The sequence below is a fragment of the Buteo buteo genome, chromosome 4 (assembly GCF_964188355.1).
Source record: "Buteo buteo chromosome 4, bButBut1.hap1.1, whole genome shotgun sequence".
NCBI lineage: Eukaryota > Metazoa > Chordata > Aves > Accipitriformes > Accipitridae > Buteo > Buteo buteo.
This window is the reverse complement of record NC_134174.1, coordinates 3,390,822-3,411,022: the sequence shown is the minus strand read 5'-3', so window position 1 is coordinate 3,411,022 and position 20,201 is coordinate 3,390,822. Positions and strand designations below refer to the sequence as shown.

Below are 20,201 nucleotides of genomic sequence, written 5' to 3'. Positions count from 1 at the left end.
TAGACCGTTAAGTCTACTTTCAGTGCCTGCACCTTCCCAAGAGGAGGTTATTCTTCAGCTTTAACAAATTCACCTGATGTTCAGGCTAAACTTCCCAGTTCCTCCCATTTGCTCATTACCCCCATGTGTTCACAGCACCATAAAAAATTCATCTCCAAATCCAATACATTTTGGGTAACAGCAGGCAGTTTAGCATGTCCTGACAGGGGGATGACACCACATTTTCCTAAACCACCGTGTGTTCTCCTGAGCCAGTAAAATCACAAAGCAAATGTAAGGAGAGTCCCCCACAGGTAATCCTATCAGCCAAGTTCAGGAGAAGTGGGAGATGCTGGCAAAGAGACCTGGTGGAGTTGTGGGGGGGGAAACATTTTGGGCTGGGGATGGAGGTTCATCTCTTGGGGGATGAGGCAGATGAGTCAACTATGCAGAACTTTTTCTGCAGGTGTTCGGACGGCAAACACAGGCACAGTGAGGAGGAGCCGAGAACCCGTGTATGTGTGCCTGAGCGTGTGTACGGGTGCGGGGAGGGGCTGGGGGAACGATGTCCCTAGCTGGGAATAATGAAGCCCATGATGTGACTTTGAGTTAATTTAATCTGATTGAAGAGATTTCTTCATACTGCCCCTTTTCACACATACACACACACTCTGCCTTCCCCCCTCCCCCCTTAAATAAACCTCCTGCTCATTTAGTTTGAGTGGCTGCAATCAGCCTTAGATTAGCGCTGCAGATAATGTTAATAATATGCTAATGTTTCATTAGTTGAAAGCCTCTTTGGTGCATGGGGTTTCTTTTTTTATGTCACTGCGCTGTGACGATCTGCCATCAGCATGGCTGGTAAAAGGAAAAAATGCATGAGCTGGGAGCCCCATGGCTCTCCTCTGCTGTTCCTTTTTTAGTCCCTGTATTTGCACAGGAGAAGGGGAGGGAGCGATTCCCCGGGGGACTCTTTCCAACAGGGAGACTCAGCGGAGAGAAGCCGCAGAGATCTTTTCTCTCCGCTGATTCTGGTTTTTCCTTGCTGTCCCATTACATGTATGAAGAGGGGCTGCTGCCTGGCAGCTAGAGCAGGGGGCTGATGTCAGACTTTGTCACTCACTCCGAAGGAGACTTGCATCCAGCTCCAGACCCTTTAAGTGCTTGGTACCATTTGAGATGCTCTCCTGGCCTCCAGCTGCCAGCCCAGGAGGGTACAAGTCTCCTGTAAGTGCTGCACATCCCCTGCAGATGCCTGGGAAACCTTAAAATATCCCGGATGGCACTAGATGCCTGGGTGTGGGCAAACAAACGGAGCTCTAGCCCCCCTCTGACTAGAGTGGGAATTCAAACACCCAGTCTAGATGAAGAGAGTGGTGCTGAATCCTCTCCCATGCCTCCCTAGATATTCCTATGGGCCTGGGCACTGCAGCAGTTAAACACTTCACCATTTTTCCTCCTGAGGTCCCTCAGAAACACTGCCAGCCCCATGTAATACAGGGCAAAGTGGGACCTGTTTAGCCAAAGCGCTCCATCCTAGAGAGCATCTGTTAGGTTCTGGGATCTTCTGACTTCCCCATCAGCTTGGGAAGACTGAGTCTGGTGCTCTGAACCCCACACCAGGCTCCTCAGCTCCCCCAGCAGCCAGATCCCAAACCACACGTCCCTCTACTCTCCTTCCAGGCCAGGACCTGGTGCTGGACTGTACTGGGGTGTCTCACTCACCAATTGCTCTTCCAGGTGTGCCGCACGTGGGGGTCATGGATGTTGTGCTTGTCAGCCTGCTCATCCAAGAAGTCGAACATGTATTTGATAGCTAGGGGAAGCGCGCTGCCACGGTGAGCAGTGCTGAAGATGGTCTCAAAGAGGTCATCTACAAATTTCTGGAGGGTGCCCTGTTGGGAGAAGGAAGGAAAGAAGAATGTGAGTTACCAAGGAAGAGGACGTTGAATTTTGGTACCCTACTGAAAACAGAGTATGTCTGTGGATCAGGCCCACAAAGTGTGATTGAAAAGTGGGAGCCATCTAATATCTGTTAAATGCGACATGAGTTGGAACTTTCAATATAGATGTCTTTAAGCAGACATGTGCATCATCACAATCTCGGCTACATCTGATTAGCAGACAGATGTAGTAAGTCAAGGTGTTACCTGTCCTCTCTGCTACTAGCACTCCCTGCCAGGGAGGGTGACCGAGCTGCGGTGGGATACTTCACCCTGTCTCAGGTATATGGTGATGGAGAGGCCCTGATCTGTTTCCACCGAGATTCCTCTCCTCTGCATCCTATCCTCAACTGCTTTAAGTCCATGCATGAGACAAAACTTAGCCATTTTCTATGCTGGCTTTCATCCAGGGCCAATTCTTAAGCCGGGAATAGAAGTCAGATGACTGCAGAGCAGAGCAGAAGGTGTCATTGAGACAAATGGGACAAGAGTTCGTGGAGAGAGACAGCTGTTTTATGTGTGTGAGTAGTATAATAAATAACACGAACTTCATCTCATCCCCAAGAGACCTCATTTGTTACTACCCATTGGCATGGGACTGAGGCAAACCCTAGAAGCAACGCATGGATGTGTCAGGTACTGCTCTGCAGACCTCAGTAATATCCACTGCAGAGACGGCAGAGGTCTCCTTGTGCTCCTCCGGGAGGAGAATCCCAGATCCTGTCCTTGGAGGACCACCCTGGACAAGCCGGTGAGGACAGTCGACCTTTAGCAAGAAGGTGAAGAGCTGGAATTTCAGAGGGTGACCAGGCTTGGACGAGGGGACAGTGGAGGAGCTGTGATAACCAGATGAGCTGCAGGCTGGGTTTGGGGGGGAACCAGGCAAGGCACGATTTCCGTGCGGAATGGGAAGCTCTAGCCCATGTCTGAACCTCTGCTCTGCCACCAGAGCTTCATAGGCATTTATAGGTGAACAACACATACAGCTGGTAAAATAACCAAAAAGCAATCAAATCTCCAGCAAATGTTTTCTGACATGCAAAATTTCCTCCTCCAAAAAATAAACGCCTCCCCTTTCTCTGCAGACCCAGGAACGAAATTCTCCTTACTAGAAACAAAGCACCAGGTTCCACCGGAGTGGCTCAAGTTTACATAGCGCTAACAAATACTTAATTAGAAAGCTGGTGTCTCTTGCTGATTCACCACTTGATTTATTCTTTGGGAAACAAACAGAGGTACCTTTTGCTTGTGTGAACTCCTACAGAGTGAATAAAGGCCTACAGCACATGTCTGCCTCAGAAAGGGCCCCCGAGGGGAAATCTTGTTGGTCTGACATGGAAGAGCTGCCCTCAGGTTCAGTTTCTGGAGGGAATTAGTTCTCTACATGCTCACCCACACAAACACAAAGCAAACCTCTGAGGCTTTTAGGCAAGAGACTCTAGGTCTCAGAGGTCAGGGATTTACCAGAATAAAAATCATTGTCAGTTTAACTAAGTATTCCCTGGGATTGTATTACGAGCAATTGCTGTCTCTCCTCTTCCCCTCCCTCAAATGGTCATGATGAGAAAAGAAAATCACTCAGCCCAACAGGGGAAACAATAAACCCCCAGCCTTCCTACTCTCTCTGTTGCTGTGCAAGTTTCGCAGCTGCTTTCCTGCCATATCCACAACCCGCCCCCCCCGAGTGTTGAGTTTGTGATCCGGAACAGAAAGCAAAAGCGATTCAATGGTGGGGTACGGGACATATCCCCAGACAGTGTAAATCAGCACCGGTCCAATGCTTGCTGGTTTACACCAGCTGGGGCCCGAGCCCTGGGGAGCATCATTTGCTTTTTACGTTGTATGACCCGTAAAAGCATCTTGATGCCAGGGAGCTGGACATGTACCAGGGGCTAAAGACAAAGCCACTTTATCTCCAAATCCCACTGCAACGTAGACAGCCTGAGTGAGGCTGCAGGGAGAGTCAGACACGAGAGGCAAAATGAGTTGAGGAACAAATGTGCAGGTAAGACTGTGTGGCAGGATTTAAGCATGTGATGGAGACCTCTCTGATGGGCAAACTCTCAGATGGTGTTTGCATGAACACATGAAATTGTGTTTGTGCCTATTAACACCCTGACAAGAAATGATAATAGTCAAAGCTTCAGAGAAGGGAGGAAAATTGGGCTGTTTGATCACTGCTTGGTTTAATCCTGCTCAGAATGGGGTGAGATAACACCATGATTGGCCACACCTGAGCCACAACTACCCTGTGGATTCCACTTCTGGGATGCACTGAGATAACTCTCATGTTGGAGAGATTCGGGCACAGAGATGCTCTGCGCTGCAAGAGGACAGCGGAACTGCCCAAGAAGCCTGTCTGATTATATTGCCTTCATCTGATTATATTGCCTTCGTCCCCACCTGCCCTAGTCCCTGCTGGGGTGCAAAAGAAGATTGTTGCAGCCTCTTCATTAATGCAGGCTTCTCTAAGGAGACCACCATCCACAGCGTGGAAGAGCAAATAAATGTAAACTCAGACAACTGCTTTTGCCCACAGTCCTGCAGAGCCTTTAGACATGAGTGAGGTGGAGGATAGTCTTGGTCAGAGATGAAAGAAGGTGAAAGGCCTGAGATCTTTTGTCAACCCCAGAGTCAGTCGGCTGCAGCAAGAACCGGCCATCCCCTTCGCAGGGAAGTGATGGTGAGTGACAGTGAGTTCTTTCTGTGCAGAGAGTGGCAATTAAGCCACTTTCAGTGGCTGTCCCAGAGCCAAAGTCCACTGCAGTAAGTTTTACACCTGTCAGCTTGAGTGATCTCCACATCTGCAAGTGTCCTCCTCGCGGTGCTGCGTCCCCAATTACGCTAAACACTCACAAACTGCCCTACTACAGAAGTTTTGCAGGCTCTGGCAGGCACCCACATGGGAGGCTGGTTTCCAGCATTTTGAGGAATATGGATTGAGAAGATGGGATCTTACCAACTTCCCAACACCGTCTTTGCCCCCTCTGCAGACACTTCCCATGGACCAGCTGTGATGTGTGAGATGTGTCTGGAGATTCAGTTCAGGATGTCCCTGCTCTGTCCCCACCTGACTTAATCTTTATTTTCTCTTTGGAGACCCTGAGCTTTCCATGTCTCAGTAGGGATGGGCATCTAACTCTGCTTGCTCTCCTTGGAGCTGGCCACCTATTAGCTACATTCCAGTCGACTTAACCCGCTACCACATCATCAGCACAAGAGTCTTTATGGGCCCAGGGGAAAGATGGAGAATAAGGACTTGCACCACAAAACTCAGGGTTTTGTGGCATAGGAGCCCATTTCAGACTGTGAGGCGTGACACATCCTTGGAACCTGATCTGGGCATATTTACTCCCTAGCTCGTCATTTGCTCGATTTTGGTACAAACTACAAGCCAGTATAATCGACAACCCCAGCACCTACCCCTGTGCTGACTTTCTCCCCCAGTCTCTTGGCCCTGGGCTCTTTACTGCTCATTGCTCTCCAATGTCCCTTTCTGACTCTACTTTCTAAATTCAAGCTCCTTCCCTACATGCTTGGAGCACTCCTCTTGCTCTATTTTCCTTCTGCTCCTCTCTCTTTATCCTCCTTTGGCATCCTTTGAGCAGTCTCTCATTTCTTGTAGTCAAGAAGTTCCACTGCAGCCTTTAAAAACAAATTCTCACCCTCTTCCCCGCCCCCACCATGTACCTTGGTGGCAAGTAGTCTTGTCAGGTAGATCTCAGAAACCATCTTGCTGCCCCGGTCACCCTCTTTTTGGTCACCATGCTCATGGTTCTTCACCAAGTGCCACATCTTGACTCCACTCTCAAGGTCAGGCGTGATCATGGGTGTGCGGGAACGGAGACTGTCCGGGCTGCCTGTGTAACGGATCATGTTTTCTGCAAAGAAAGATGCGTGTGTCTCAGCCCTAGTAGCACTTGTATTGGGATTAACATGCTAAGGACATGCCACCTAATAGAAGTTTTTCATCAGGCAGGCAAGAAGAAGACCTCTTCTGTCTGGGTTCGGTAGCAGGTACTTCTCCCATTCAGTATATGGAGTTGATGCTCATACAGATTCTGGTGTGGGGCTGAGGCAATAAATCACAGCTGGTGAGTCCACCCTGGGGAGATGTTAGTTTGGGTCTCCAAAGTGGGAAGGCTGTAGCAGTACTGCAACGTCCCTGCTCTCACAAGGTCTGCATTTCCAGATTAGTATTAAATAAATTTCCATCAGCCAATCATAACATTAGGCAACACAAATATATCTCCTTGTGGAATTACAATGTGAGACGGAGAAGCCCCCAAAGCCCAGGACCAGGACCGGTCCAGGGGATAGTACCAGCTACTCCCGGTAACCAGTACGGCTAAGCACAACTTGTTTTACCTGTAGGGATGTTAGCCACACCATGCCATGCTGCTTGGCATTATGGCCAGAGAACAGGCCATGCCTTTTTGCACAGTAATACTGATGCAGCTAACGTGACCTCTCGTCTAGCTCCCATCCCCAGACTCAGGAGGAGCTGTCTCCTCTCCCTCCTTCGGCATCAAAGCAATCCAGTAACTCCTGCCCAGCCATCCTCTTGACTCCCTGCTCCAAAATCTTGTTTTGACGGAAAGTAAAACAGAACCCCATGTGGGCCCGCACAAATTTCCTCTCCAAGGACACCTTTAGCCTCCAAATTTTACCTCCCTTTGCCTCTGAGTGATGGCATGAGGCATTCCCCTCTCCCTGACCTTCCAGCAATGCTGCAGATAGATAGAGTCTTTTCCAACCATAATTAACAAAAGAGCATTGCACCTTTCTGTAGCAAGATCTGAATCAGCCTCATTAATGCATTACCAGTCTCTACATATTAATTATCAGATGGAATATCCTTTTTCTCTCTGGATGCTGTTTTCTTAATTGCAATTAACAATCACTTCTGACCCACCACATCTTCTCCTCCCCCTGCATTCTTCCCCACTCCCTCCTCCTGAAAAATCAAATGGCAAAAGAATTAAAGAAATCCAGCAGAAATTAACCCCCCTCAAGTCTTCCTTTTCAAAGGTCATTGTGTCTTTCAGTAATTGCAACAACATGGCAAAGAGGATGAATATTAATAAGGGCTGGTGGATTGCCTATGTCCTTGGAGAAAGAGGAAGGGGGCTCCTCTGGACATTGAATAACTGTACTTCCTTCAAGCTAAAGGGAGTAAGAAGGATTGGAGATGCTTTCATAGATTAAAAATAATAATAAACTGATACGACAGCTGAATCCAGGTTGGCGGATGGTTTTGCAGTACTCTGGTTGCACATTAGAGACGTTTTGCTTTGCTGTCTGGCATCACCATAGTGAGACAGATCCTGGGCTGCAATTCTAGCACAGGGGAGAAAGGTGTGTGATGGTGTGAGTGAGGCTCAGGAGGTCTCTGTTTGGCTCTACAGAAGAATTTCCACTGGGTCTCTATTTCACAGCTGTCTCATTCTCAGTTGTCTCATGGGTAAAGTGGGAACAACAATCCACTGCCTTGAGATATACTGATATAAGACCTCAGTAAGGAATTTTTATTATTATTCCAGGTGCAAATTCCCTTGGGACAATAAGATAGCTGGGTGGGAGACACAACACCCACACTGAGATATAACTGTAGCCAGGCTATGCCCTGTGTAGATTGTGGTTGCTCATCTGTGCCACAGATTCTTCTTCACAACAGACCATGCTCCAAGGACTTTGCCCACCAGAACGACCGAGCCCATACAGTGTGCAGTGTTACTCCCTTGCCTCTTCCTGTGCAAACTCTGAGTGAGATTCAGTGGTCTAAAATGTAGGCAGCTAATTATATAGGCTCCTCCTTTCATTAATGAGGGAGGAGAAATACTTCCCAAGAGCAATCCAACCACTTGGATCAACAGCTTGGACCAAATGCCAAAGTTTTAGATGGCTCAATTCCCTCCTCCTGCCATCCCTCAAGCAATCTTATCAACTAGTGTCCTGGTTTTGGCTGGGATAGAGTTAATTTTCTTCCTAGTAGCTGGTATAGTGCTATGTTTTGGATTTAGTATGAGAAGAATGTTGATAACACACTGATGTTTTCAGTTGTTGCTAAGTAGCGTTTATACTAAGAAGTCAAGGATTTTTCAGCTTCTGATGCCCAGCCAGCAAGAAGGCTGGAGGGGCACAAGAAGTTGGGAGGGGACACAGCCAGGACAGCTGACCCAAACTGGCCAAAGGGGTATTCCATATCATGTGGTGTCATGCCCAGTATATAAACTGGGGGAGTTGGCCTGTGGGTGGATCGCTGCTTGGGCATCAGTCAGCAAGCGGTGAGCAATTGCATTGTGCATCACTTGTTTTGTATGTTCCAATCCTTTTACTATTATTATTGCAATTTTATTACTGTTATTATTATAATTATTATTTTCTCCCTTTCTGTTCTATTAGACTGTTCTTATCTCAACCCACAAGGTTTACTTTTTTTTTCCCAATTCTCTCCCCCATCCCACTGGGGGGGGGGGAGCGAGTGAGCGGCTGCGTGGTGCTTAGCTGCTGGCTGGGGTTAAACCACGACAACTAGTCATCTGCTTATCATTCTCTCTGCTGGTTCTCAGCATCTTGTAACCACCACGACTTTTGGGATCTCTTCTCCAATGTTCTTTCAACCCATATCAGCACACAAATCCTTACCGTACTTGCTGGCTGACGTCCGGGAGACCGTGGAGTTGTTGACTGCATTGTAGGCAGTGACTTGCTTGGAGACTAAAGCTACCACAGATCCATCTGGCACCTGTAGAGAAAAAGGGACTTTGTCAATCAGCTTCTGAAAACTGGCTGAGGAGCATGCCAAGGACAGCAGAAATTCAAGCAGCAGAAACTGAGCCGTAAAACAGTGTCACTGTAGGCAGGGCAGTAGTTTTGGCCCAAAGCTTCAAATGCTTTCTTCAGTGGGTCTGTTAACAAAAAAGGAACAAAATCCCTTGTTACACTGCTAGAAGCCTGCACTTGCACAATAGGACAACTGATGACAAAGCAGACTCTGCTCCATTCAGGTCCTGATTCAAAGTCCGGTGATGACAATGTGAGTCATTGCATTAACCTCAGGAAAGCTGACAGTAGGTTCTTCACAAGGAACCTCTTCTGCAGAACAGGAGCATGAGAAGAATAAAATCATCTGAGCTATTTCAAACATGAAGGATGGGATGTCCCATAAGGACAATAAAACTGATGTGAAAATTTTCTATTCCTTCCACCTCAATTGCAGCTGATATCTAGGTACCAGGCTCAGAAGTGGATATCTACATTTTCCACTTTGACTGATCCTGTCAGCCTCTCCATGCAGAGTCTCCCCCTTCCACATGACAAATGCACTGCTGGACTGAAGCGATCACCACAACTCCTTTCTCTCTGCTGTGTCAGAAGGTCTCAGACAGGGGAAAGCCATAAGTTTGGAGTGGCTGTGCTCCAGGATGTCATGGGACAGTGTCTCCACAGACACTGTGGAGCTTTCTGAAACGAGCCAGACTTTCCATCTCTATAGCTAGGCGATTCATGTGGGTCCTGTATCAGAAATGTTAACAAGCCAGTGGCTCAAAGGAGCCATATCAGGAATATCTGTGATAAATAAGACATCATAAAAAGGAGATGGGTGAAAAAAAAACCTGCTAACGTCTAACTCTTGTCTGTGTAATAATAATAATTAGCACTTGCACAGTTTTTCATCTTCAAAGCACTGCAGAGCCTAATTAAATAGCCCCTCAGCAATCACAGAAGGCAATTATTGGCTCTTTGTAGTTTTAGCCCCACATTACAGATGGGGAAACTGAGGCAACAGGAATATCAGTGTCTGTCCCAGCATGCTCCATGTCTGCCCTCAGGATAGCCAGGGTAAATGATATAGAGGTCAACACCCTGGCAGCTGAGACGTGTTCTGCCCCAGCTCATCCATATAGCTGGGAGCTCATTGCCTGAAGCAAACAACTGGAAAAAGAAAAAAAAGGGAAAGAAAATTATGCTTAGTTTGTTGGTGAAATAAAATAGAAAACATTCCTGCTCCACCTGAAAAAATTGTTCTGGAGTCAGCCAGCAATGCCTCAGTCAATCTGAAGTTTAAAGTTTTGTTTCCTTTTCAAATTATTTCTTGCTGCCTCCACAGGTCAGCTCTTAAATGAAAAAAAAAAAAAAATCTTGTTATGAAACATAGATTGCTAAGGTGTGACTGAGGAAATGACAAAATTGTCAGCATTGGATTAAACTTAATGAAGTGCTTTTTTTTTTTTTTTTTTGGCAAGGAGGGAAAGGAGTAGGGGGAGCTTTTGACCAAAACTCCATTTTTCATGAAATTTATCACTTGTGTAAGATATTTCCAGACATCTTTAGCCCTCTTTTATGGATCTCAACATCCTGCAGAAATGGATGTCAACAGGATGGATGTACTCAACACAGGGGCTCTGCCCAGTTATTGCCCACTCAACTGTTGTTCACGTCTGCATCTTAGAGAATAATAATTTGCCCTTCTCCTTTTTGCTTTCTTAGCTCATCTACCTTCCACCCATCGCCTCACACAGTTACCTGATAGTGTGCCAGCGTGTTGAGTCTCTTCCAGTCATTCTCTATCTTGGTCGTGATGTCTTCATCCTGAAGGATCATCCTTGCCCCACTTGCTTGCCGCCACTCTGCAAGAAGAACAGGGACATTGAACTCTGCTGTGCAGAGCCTCCGGGACAGAGGGCAGAGCCTTGGCAATCCCCCGTCCGTAACCCACGTGGTCACACACGTGTGGGCTGCATCCGTGTAGCAGCATGTCAGTCATTGCCATTACACTCAGTCAGATGCCTACGTACAACATACAAATGCACAAATGTCCAGACTCCTCTTTCCAGAGGGAAAGAGAAGACAGGTTAACCGTGAAAGGTTCGGGGAGATGGTTCAGGAAAGTATGCAAAAATCACAGCCATGTGGAAAAGTTGAGAGTCAAGTCCTAGGTTATCCACACCGGTTTACCCGTGATAAAATGATATTGCTATCACAAAACAACTTTTACACAGGAAACACTCACCCCTTTAAAGCATGACACCATAGAGAACAGAACATAGAGCAGTTGCCTACAGAGATGAGAGGTCCAAGGCTAGGGCACAGCAGCACACAGTGGTGAGGTCTATACAGATAAATAAAGCAATGACCGGAGAGCCACGGATCCATTGGCAGACCTGAACAGAGCAAGGTCTGGTGCTTCAGCACCCTGGTTATGCACAGTGCTTAACTCTTGGCTGACTCCCTGGCTCTGTTCTTGCTCCAACGCGGCTTTTTCCAAGGCCAGCCCGTCCTTGCGTATGTTAGCCATCACCATGGGACAGGAGTAAATGAATGTGTCAGGGACAGAACTTCATCCCTGGCCCTCTTTCCTTCAGCAGCATAGACACAGCCTTTGTTGATACCTGAGACTGGCAAGACCCAGCCCCAGAGAGGGCTCCCCCGGGCAGAGCAGTGTCTTGCTCAGCACAGCACCAGACCCTCTGCTGGGCTCAGTTCTTCTCCATTAGTGCTTGCACAATACTTCTTGCCACTCAGATCCAGAAGTGATGGAGAGCAGGAAGCCCTTAGCTTTGGGCACAGTAGAGGCACAACAGGGAGAAGAACCAGAGATGGAACCAACACCCTGCTCCACGGTGCACATAATCTCTACCAGCCTTCAGCAGCGTGTGGCAGAAGGGCTCCAGTTTCTGACCACATCCAACTCTCCAACCTCCACCCCGAAATGCTCAATGCTTCTCTCCTTCTGCAGGACTGGAGCACCCTGTCACTGCTCAGGTTACCGCCTTTTCCTCAAATCTTGAAGAATGCTCCATGTGGAGGATTGTCACAGCTTTCCCCACAGAGAGCTCACAGACTTGTCTGAAGGCAAGGAACGCAAACATGGCCAAAAAGAGAGAAATGTAGTTATCACATGGTGAGAGTAGGGAAAGCTGTGGCTTAAACCCAGACCACCTGGACCATCCAAAGCTTCCTTTTTGGTTGTCATGTCTCAGTCACAGCGACCCAGCCACATACAGTTTAGCCAGAGCCAAATCAGAAAGTCTATTCTTTTATAGGAGTTAATTAAAATCAACTCTTGGATATGGAGACATCACCTACCACCCCTGCTTATTTCTCCTAACACAAAAATGCAAGGACCATTACAGATTTCTTTTGGTTTCAGCAGTTTTCTTATCACATAATTAAAATGTATTGGGAAAGCCTCCCTTGCCTTTATTATTCATTTAAATTAGCAGGAAGAGGTCAGCTGCTGTGTTTATTGCTGGGTGTTACTTTGGCTGGAGATACTCAGAGAGTAAGCAAAGGTTATGTTGGCTAAGCACTGATCCTGAACAGCCCTTCATTTACTCCAGCTCCTTAGATCCTCACCCACATTATCCTTGTGATGTCCGAGGATGATGCTCTCTGTTCATTCCCACCTGGACTGGATTCTGAGAAGTCCCAGACATTGCTTGGCAGAGCACAAATGCTGAAGTTTGGGCTGGGAAATGGTGCTCTTATGAAGTGCCACACAGAGTGCCAAAAGCCCAAAGGATCTGTCTCTTCTGTGCCTTCTTCATGGTCTCTTGGGGATGGTGACTATTTGACCTCTCTCTTTCAGGGCTCTGGAGGTTCCTATGGTCCTGCTGTCTCCTGACTCATCTTTGGTGAGAGACACACACATTCACGTCGTGTTTCTGGAGGGATGCACAAGTTCTCAGTGTTGCACTTGGCTCTGATATGAAGGGTAGGCACAGCTTCCCTCATTCTGTGCTTTATCATGTGTCAAGGGCTGGACGAGGTCCTTAGAACAGCACAAGTTTTCTGTCTGCTTCAGGGGAGCCCAGAACATCGCAGGATGTTCCCTCAAGCTCTCTGTGCTCCTGCACAGACACGGGATTGCCAAGTTCTTCCCCTTGGCCTTCCTGTAGAAAGGGGCCATGCGAGGAAGAGGAAGGGCCAGCCTGACTCTGCACAAGACCCACTCCTGAGCAAGACAAGGAGGAAAACACCCTGCAGGGCAGGTTCAGAGCATCTGGCTTCAGTTTTGCAGCCCGTTTGCCCTGACAAAATACAAATCACTTCATCGTGCATGTGAGCAATGTCAGGGAAAGGACCCCCAGCTGTGGTCCCCCAATTCTTCCTTGTCTCACAGGAGCACACCGCGCTCCCCTTCTCCGTGAGTGCCAGCTGAGGTGGTCACACACTGGGCTGCAAAGAAATGCAACGGCTGGGAGCAAGGGAATGGGAAGGGAGGATGCAAAGTAGGAAAAGTTGACCCCGGCATCCATATTCACAGCACTAAGTGAAAACTGTTAGCTTTGTCCTCGCTGGCAGCACCCTGTCCCCTCTCTCATCAGATCTGTGCACTCCTCTGCGAGATGGCACAAAGGAGAGACATACTCCAATCCAATTTGTTACACTTCCACCTTCCGGAGAGAGGGAGAGAGAGGGGGAGGGAGGTAAAAAATCCCATTATCTTTATCAAGCCTTCCAATCAGGAGCAGTGGTAAATGCAAACTCAGGAGACAGCTGCTGTGAAGCCTTTATATTTCATTCAGCAGATAGTGTATCTTTTTATTGCACGCAGGAATTACTTCTTTTTTTTTTCCTTTTTTCCTTTTTTTCTTTTTTTTTTTTTTAAGAAGCAACCTTTCTGTTCAGCTCAACTGGGAAAAAGGAAATTCCAGGGGCCTTTGACAAAGAGGTGCTTCTTTGAGCTGTAGCAATGCCTGGCTAGAGAATGACTCAATGGGAAGATGGGCGATTAGGAGATGTCCTCCTGCACCTCAAATCCTATAGAAAATGTTACACCTTCCTCGTGCCTTCTCTCTGATCCCGGTCACCCTGAAGATGCCCATTGAACAAGGGAGAAAATTGTAGCAGAGAGAGCATTTTTCAGGGGCAATTGAAATACCCAGGTGGACGGAAGACCTGCCAGCTCACTCCAAGTGCCTTCATTTGAGCTAGTCATCATCAGTTACACCATCCTTTACAGCCACTTCTAGGTCATGATGCATCCATTTCAATCAACCGTTCATGCCATATACTGTGCTTCCCACCCTTTTCCTAAAGACCCAAAGCCTCCCATGAAGGGCTGTGAAATGGTTTGTGGCTGACTGTGCACAGCAATGGCATGTGGAACAAATGCAGGTGGCTGACCCAGGCTCAATGCCTATTTCATGAACACTTGTGCTCGTGAAGGATTAGTCTGAAGAGCTGGGGGGCTGATTTTAGTCTTATGAGTGTTTTTTCACTTCCCGGTAATTTCCACATGAGAAACAGATTGGTGCAGGAAACAGGAGAATAAACCCTTTGCCTGTACGCTGCAGGCACCAGCACAATCAGGTGGGTAGGAAAAAAAAAAAGGGTAAATGTCAAGTATGTGGTGACCTCTAGGAAGAGAGGAGAAACTCAAGTCTGCTTCTGGAGTGGAGAAAGGACCACTGTGGTTGAGGAAAAAAAAGTTCATATCAGAAAGTGCAGATGGAAGATGCCTGGGAAATATTTCATCCTATATGTGCAAGTTGCCTGCCTTACTCGAGTTGGATCCAGTTTAAATGGCTCCTAAAGGTTGAGCCCCGCATCCCAGTATTGCACTGTTGGTAAGGCAGTGAAAGCTTGCCTGACGTGGTCCACAAGGAGCCTGAGACAGCATCACTGAGTGCAAGGCACTCAACCTAGTAGCTCCCATCACCTCAGCAGTCCCTTTCAAAAAGCAACCGAAACACAGGGAAGAGTGAATGCCTCAGCATGAAGCCAAATTCCTGTTTCGTGATCCTTGCACCCTAATGCTTTCCCAAAGATGGGGTATTTTATTTATGGTGAGGGTGTTAAAAAATAATAATCACAAAAATAGCCACTGTAGAAAGAAGCCTTTACTCAGAGGGCTGCAATTGGGGTTTTGGACTAAAATGTAACCTCAGGGTGTCCAAAATAAGTGCTTTCAGCTGACAACCCCCTCCATGAGTTGTCTGGGTAACTGCAAAACATTATGACATTTGCGACACATACAAGTCACTCTGCCTGCAGCTACCCTGCATTTAACAACTCAAAATAACTCATTAGCTTGTTTGCTTTCTTCCATGTGAGCAATCCGGCCTTAGTATGGACAGAAAGCCCAGAAAATTGCAATGGTAATAGAAAATGGTGTTGCTGTTTAGAAAACCATTGATTTCAAGGCCAGATTACAGTCATCTGCTCCGACCTACTGTTTGGAATGGACTGGCGGGGCTGATCCAGCTGCCTTTGCAGTTCTGAGCATTCAGCCTAGGGCAGGCTGATCCCGAGAGCTCTGTGCTGCTTCCTAATGGCCAGCAGTGCTTTCTGCTCTCCCCTTGCTGCCTTCGCTGTCACCAAAGGATGCCAGGTGCCAACAAACATCTTTTCCTGCAAAGAGGCTGGGCTGGAGCTGTGGCTGGACGTGTGTAATCCTCTTTTCCTGCTTCACCCATGCCAGCCCTCTCCTCCCACCTTGTTAGCTGCTGTGCTAAAGGAGCCTGCAACTATATTGCTGCTGGCAAGACTCTTCTACTAGATGAGGGGGGTTTGGTGTTTTGTTTTGGTTTTTTGTTTGTTTTTTCGCCCCCACCTGCATCATCAATGCTATTGGCCAACAATGCTATTGCTCATTAAGCAGTCTCCTGTCAGTATGGACAAGTCTGTCCTCTGAGGGGTGCTCAGGCTCATAAATACTTTTTGGAACTCGCTGGTCCATCGGCACCGCTCAGCAGGTCAATATTTCTTAAAACAGCAGCAATCCTGGATGCAAAATTATCAGGCTCCAGCTGGGACCACACACACACACTTCTGTATCTGTCACTTGTCAGAGCTACAGTAAAATCTGCGGACTCCAACTTGTGCCCCGTATTTTCAAGACGCAGGTAAAATTCCCACCTCCCGCTACGGATGCATCATTCACCCCCACAGCAGAACAAACTACTTTCCACTCGCACCCAGTCTGAGATGGGAACGTAATGGGCTCTGTGGCCATCATCCAGCACCAGACAGGTCAAGAGATCTGGCTGGAAACCCCACTCCTCCGGTCTACCGTGCCCTGGCACCCTGCCCTGTCCACCCTCCTGCTCACCCTAGCACTCACCATTCGCCTGCTGACTCACAGCAGCTCCAGAATCACCTTGAGTCCTTTCTTGATGATGTATATGATCTGTTCTTTACTGCTGCTGGTTTTGGCACCTTGTTTCGTTATTCTAACTGCCTTTCATAAGCAGGAATCTTGCTGCAATTTCTGTCAGGAATCCCCTCCTCCCCTACACATACACACACACGTATAGACGCTTTAATCCCTGACCTCTCATTCCTACCTCCATTATTGCTGTGAATTGTTTCTTGGCATCAGTCCACCCCTTCTCCTTTTGGTTCCTCTTCTACTTTGCTGGGTTTTATAGACTCCATCATTTTCCACTCAAGTCTCTTTCACTGAAGGTCACTGAGGGCAAATTCTGGCAGATACAGCCACAATGCAGTCCCCAGCTCCCTACCAGACACCTCTACAATGCCCCGAGCAGATTTTTCTACATTCTTTCACAGTCACCTCCAGGTGTACTATCACACCTGCCCCTGGACCCCAACTTCAGACATCTCACTCCTCCCAGCATTCTCGCTCCAGATTTTTGGGCAGAAACGGATTTTGGACTCAGAGGCACCCCTGCACCGGTCTGTACTGCACCCAGTGTGCCCCAGAGCTCAACAGCACAACTGCCTAGAAATGCAAGTGAAGCTGGGGCTGCTCTTTTCACCCTCCAAGCAGAGCAATGCACGAAGGAACAAAACACTGAGGAAAAAAGCACGAATTCATAAACAGAAGGGCTAATCTTCTCTTAAGGCCTCCTCGTCCTCTGCAGAAAGGAAATCTCAGAGCAGCAGCTCCCAGCCCTGCTGTCGGTGGTGGGGTGCTGGCAGGAGAGGGAAGCAGTCAGGGGTGAGATGGATGGAGCCCACTGAACATAGGATGCTTCATTCCCTTTCCTGTGCCTGCACAATGAGTAATTAATACTGCTTGGGCTGTGACTATCTCAGCAAGAAGATATATATAATTCAAACCCTCACTATTCAGAGGAGAGCTAGGAATAAATCTCTGCAAGCAGAACACTGCTGACAACATCACCCTGGGCATTTGGTACTCTTTTTCCAGGGGTCTTTGGCAGGACAGCGAGAATAGCCCCCATCGTGCCTTTTCCATACCCTCGTCCAAGCTGAATTCTGTGGGCAGAAAAGCAGGATGGCTACTGGTCTTTTTAAATCCTCAAGGCCAAAGATTTCATAAGCCAGGAGCATATGCAGCAATTTAATCAGTCTCTGCTGCCCTCTCACCACTGCGGCTGCTTGCACAAGCACCAAGGGTACACTCAGTCTGGAAAAGTGGCATCTGCCCCAGAAAACAGTGTCTGGATTGAGTTTGGCTGTCTCCCCTCTCCCCTCTCCCCAGTGCCCGCGGGCAATTGGGGCCCCTTGTGCACTCACATACCCAAGTCCATATCAGCAGCTTTGGGCCGGTGGGAGCAGGGCACGTTCTTGAAGATGGCATCGAGGATCTTCTCCTTGACCTGCGTGATGGTGTCACAATTCAGGATCTTCACCGGGATCTCGGGGCTGTTCACATTGTCGGGGTTGACGCAGCTCAGGACCTGAGGGAGAGGCAGTGAGACCCACCACGCGTTTCACAGCAGCACGGGAACCCCGTGGCTGCCCTTCTTGCAGGTCCCTGCATCCTACAAGCCAGAGGGATCAGGGTGCAATAAGGGGAAAAAACAGGTACTGAAAGTATTCCCCCTTTCAAGAGGGCACAGAGATCTGGTTTCACACAGGGGGATTCCGTGCATCCACGCCTGTGCTGCTCTCACCCCTTACCACCGTCTGTGCCCAGTGAATTAAAGGTAACTCAGCTGTTGGCTCTCAGCTAAGTGCTGTGGGCTCCCAGATCTTGCAGCCAGTGACTTAGGGCTGATGTGAAGGTTCTTCTGAACTTGTGTCTCACACCACTTATCTCTGTGAGGTGAAACTACTATACCTGTGGGAACAGCCCCTTAGATTTGAGCCTTACCTCCTTGGCATCTTCACTATACTTAATAACAGAAAGCCCATGAATACCAGTTCAGCTTCTGGTGCTTTCAGTAAAGATGGCATTTACTCAAATGGTACCAGAGAATGGTCATTGACACACTCTTTTCATAGAAACCATTAAAAATTCAATCATAACTGGCCCTGGTTGGAGCTGAACTGATATCCAAAGGGCTCTCCAGAGCTTTCCTTGGCCTCTGGCCCATTCCATGCTCCCTAGAGAGCTGGCAAGGTGACCTAATTCAGTAGTGGCCTTCTTGCACTGCCACCTGACTTTGACAATTCAGGTAAAAGTGCTCTTCAGTCTCTCAGCCTTAGGTTTGTCCATCTTCTGCACAGCCTCGGGACTGACCAAGACCCTTCTCAGAAGAATGTTCTTGATTTGAAATGCAGGGCTTCTTAAAAAACGAAACACAAAACAGCAACAACTTCTGCTTTCACATATAGAACAAGAAAATTGACCCAACTAGAGAGGCCTCTCATTTCTTAGGAGAATATAATTTTCTCCAAAGACTCTGTCCAAAAGTAAATGCAAAGCATATGGGGTGGCGACGGCGGGCGGGATACCTTTTATACACACAGCATTTAACAGCAATCTGCCTGCTAACTCTTGGCCATGTCTATGTCGAGCATTCTGCTCTCTTCTGGTTACAGGAGTGTGAAGTCTATAAACTTTTACAAACTTACCACCTTTGCACTTGGAAGAAGTGTTCAGTGATGCTCCTGGCTATATACGGTCATTAAATGTTCCTGTGCCACTTTTACAAGTACAGACATGTTAGTTTTGGTGCCTTAGACAAATTCTGCCTTGACTGTAAATTCCCTTCTGTAGTACGCAATAGGTACTGGACCCTCCATCATTTTCCATCTTAACCTACTAAGATGCAGTGGGATCTCAAAGTGCCTTGAAACTGGGTGAAATCATATCAGTATAATTATATATTGGCTCACCAGGCTCCCTTTGGTGCTGTTATGCTCAACTAAGAGGGACTTGTGAAGATATTGCTTACAAAGAGCTCTGTGATCTTCCTGGATGAAAGGGGAGATGTAAATATGAGATATTGATTAGATCATAATGCTATTATTTATATGTCACTTCCAGGAGTATTGAAGCAGCATCAATTCAGATAATAATAACAATGGCACAGATTTACAGTTCTGTGGCATCTTTCATCTCAAAGGATCACAGAACTATACATAAAAAGCACCGCTGAAATGCAACCAGTGTTGTGGTTACTAGTTGTCCTCCTCCCATTATACACAGGGAAATGCAGAAGTGATGGCAGGCTAGGACAGCTCTTTTGAGAGTGCTATGGGGGTCATATGTGATTCTGGAGACCAAGTTACTCTGCAGGTCTCAGTGATCTGAGCTCAGCTGAGGTGAAATGAGATGATGTCAGTCAGAGCAAGCTCCGTAGTGTGATTCATCTCTAATGCAAACACCTAGGGTTCAGTTCAGTTCCCCACATGAAAGCACTTAGTGCTCTATAAAATAATCTGGGCTACCTTGCCAGGCCAACATCTGGTCCAGAAGACCCAACATCTCCTGCAGGCGTTGACTAGTGTCCACCACACCAATATCCACCATGCCATGAGGACCATCATCCAGCTGGAAGCTGACAGTGGTGATTTGCTCTTATAACTTGGTCGTCCTTGAATTTCACAGGGTGCTAACATTGGAAGGTGGCAGGAAAACTCTGCCTGAGTGAGCCACAATCATTCATGCTCTGACTACAGTAGTCCTTGCTTGCTTCTTTTCCAGCTCCATTGAAAGAAGAAGGAGCAGGGAAGACAATATTTAAAAGGACTGTGCAGAGAGAGGTTTGTTCTCAGTGGTTTCAAGCATAGATGGGGGCAGCTGCTAGTACCTGTAAACCCCTGAACTCCAGTGTGTTCATTTGAATGACAGTCAAGAGGCTCCTTTCAACATTTTAGGGATTTCAAGCATTGCTTACAGAAACCCACACCTTTCCCAGAGCACAGTGGCTTTGGCATATATGCCCCAGGCTGCACAACAGCTTTCAGTTGGGGTTTTCCAACTGTTCTCTTGTGGAGGACTAAACTTTTCTCCGTAGAAAGACTTCAGGAATTTTGCAGGGTGCATCTGTGTATTGCACCCACTAAACAGCTGTTCTCTGGAGATTGTCATGGGCCCTATATAAGTCATCCTTACACCACAGATTGAAAATCTCTGCTGCCCTTCCAACAGACTGAAGCTCCTAATTG

General features: G+C 47.5%; 1 protein-coding gene across 1 annotated transcript in view; it reads right to left on the bottom strand.

Annotated features, from left to right (window-relative positions):
• The window catches only part of PLXNA4 (plexin A4), a 445,628-nt gene that overhangs the window by 11,803 nt on the left and 413,624 nt on the right, over positions 1 to 20,201 (bottom strand). The window contains exons 25-29 of the mRNA XM_075024595.1: positions 17,383 to 17,542; positions 10,452 to 10,555; positions 8,571 to 8,670; positions 5,613 to 5,803; positions 1,705 to 1,874 (exon numbers count right to left, since the gene is read on the bottom strand). Coding sequence (XP_074880696.1) covers positions 1,705 to 1,874; positions 5,613 to 5,803; positions 8,571 to 8,670; positions 10,452 to 10,555; positions 17,383 to 17,542 — 725 coding nt within the window. The remainder of the gene's footprint in view (positions 1 to 1,704; positions 1,875 to 5,612; positions 5,804 to 8,570; positions 8,671 to 10,451; positions 10,556 to 17,382; positions 17,543 to 20,201) is intronic.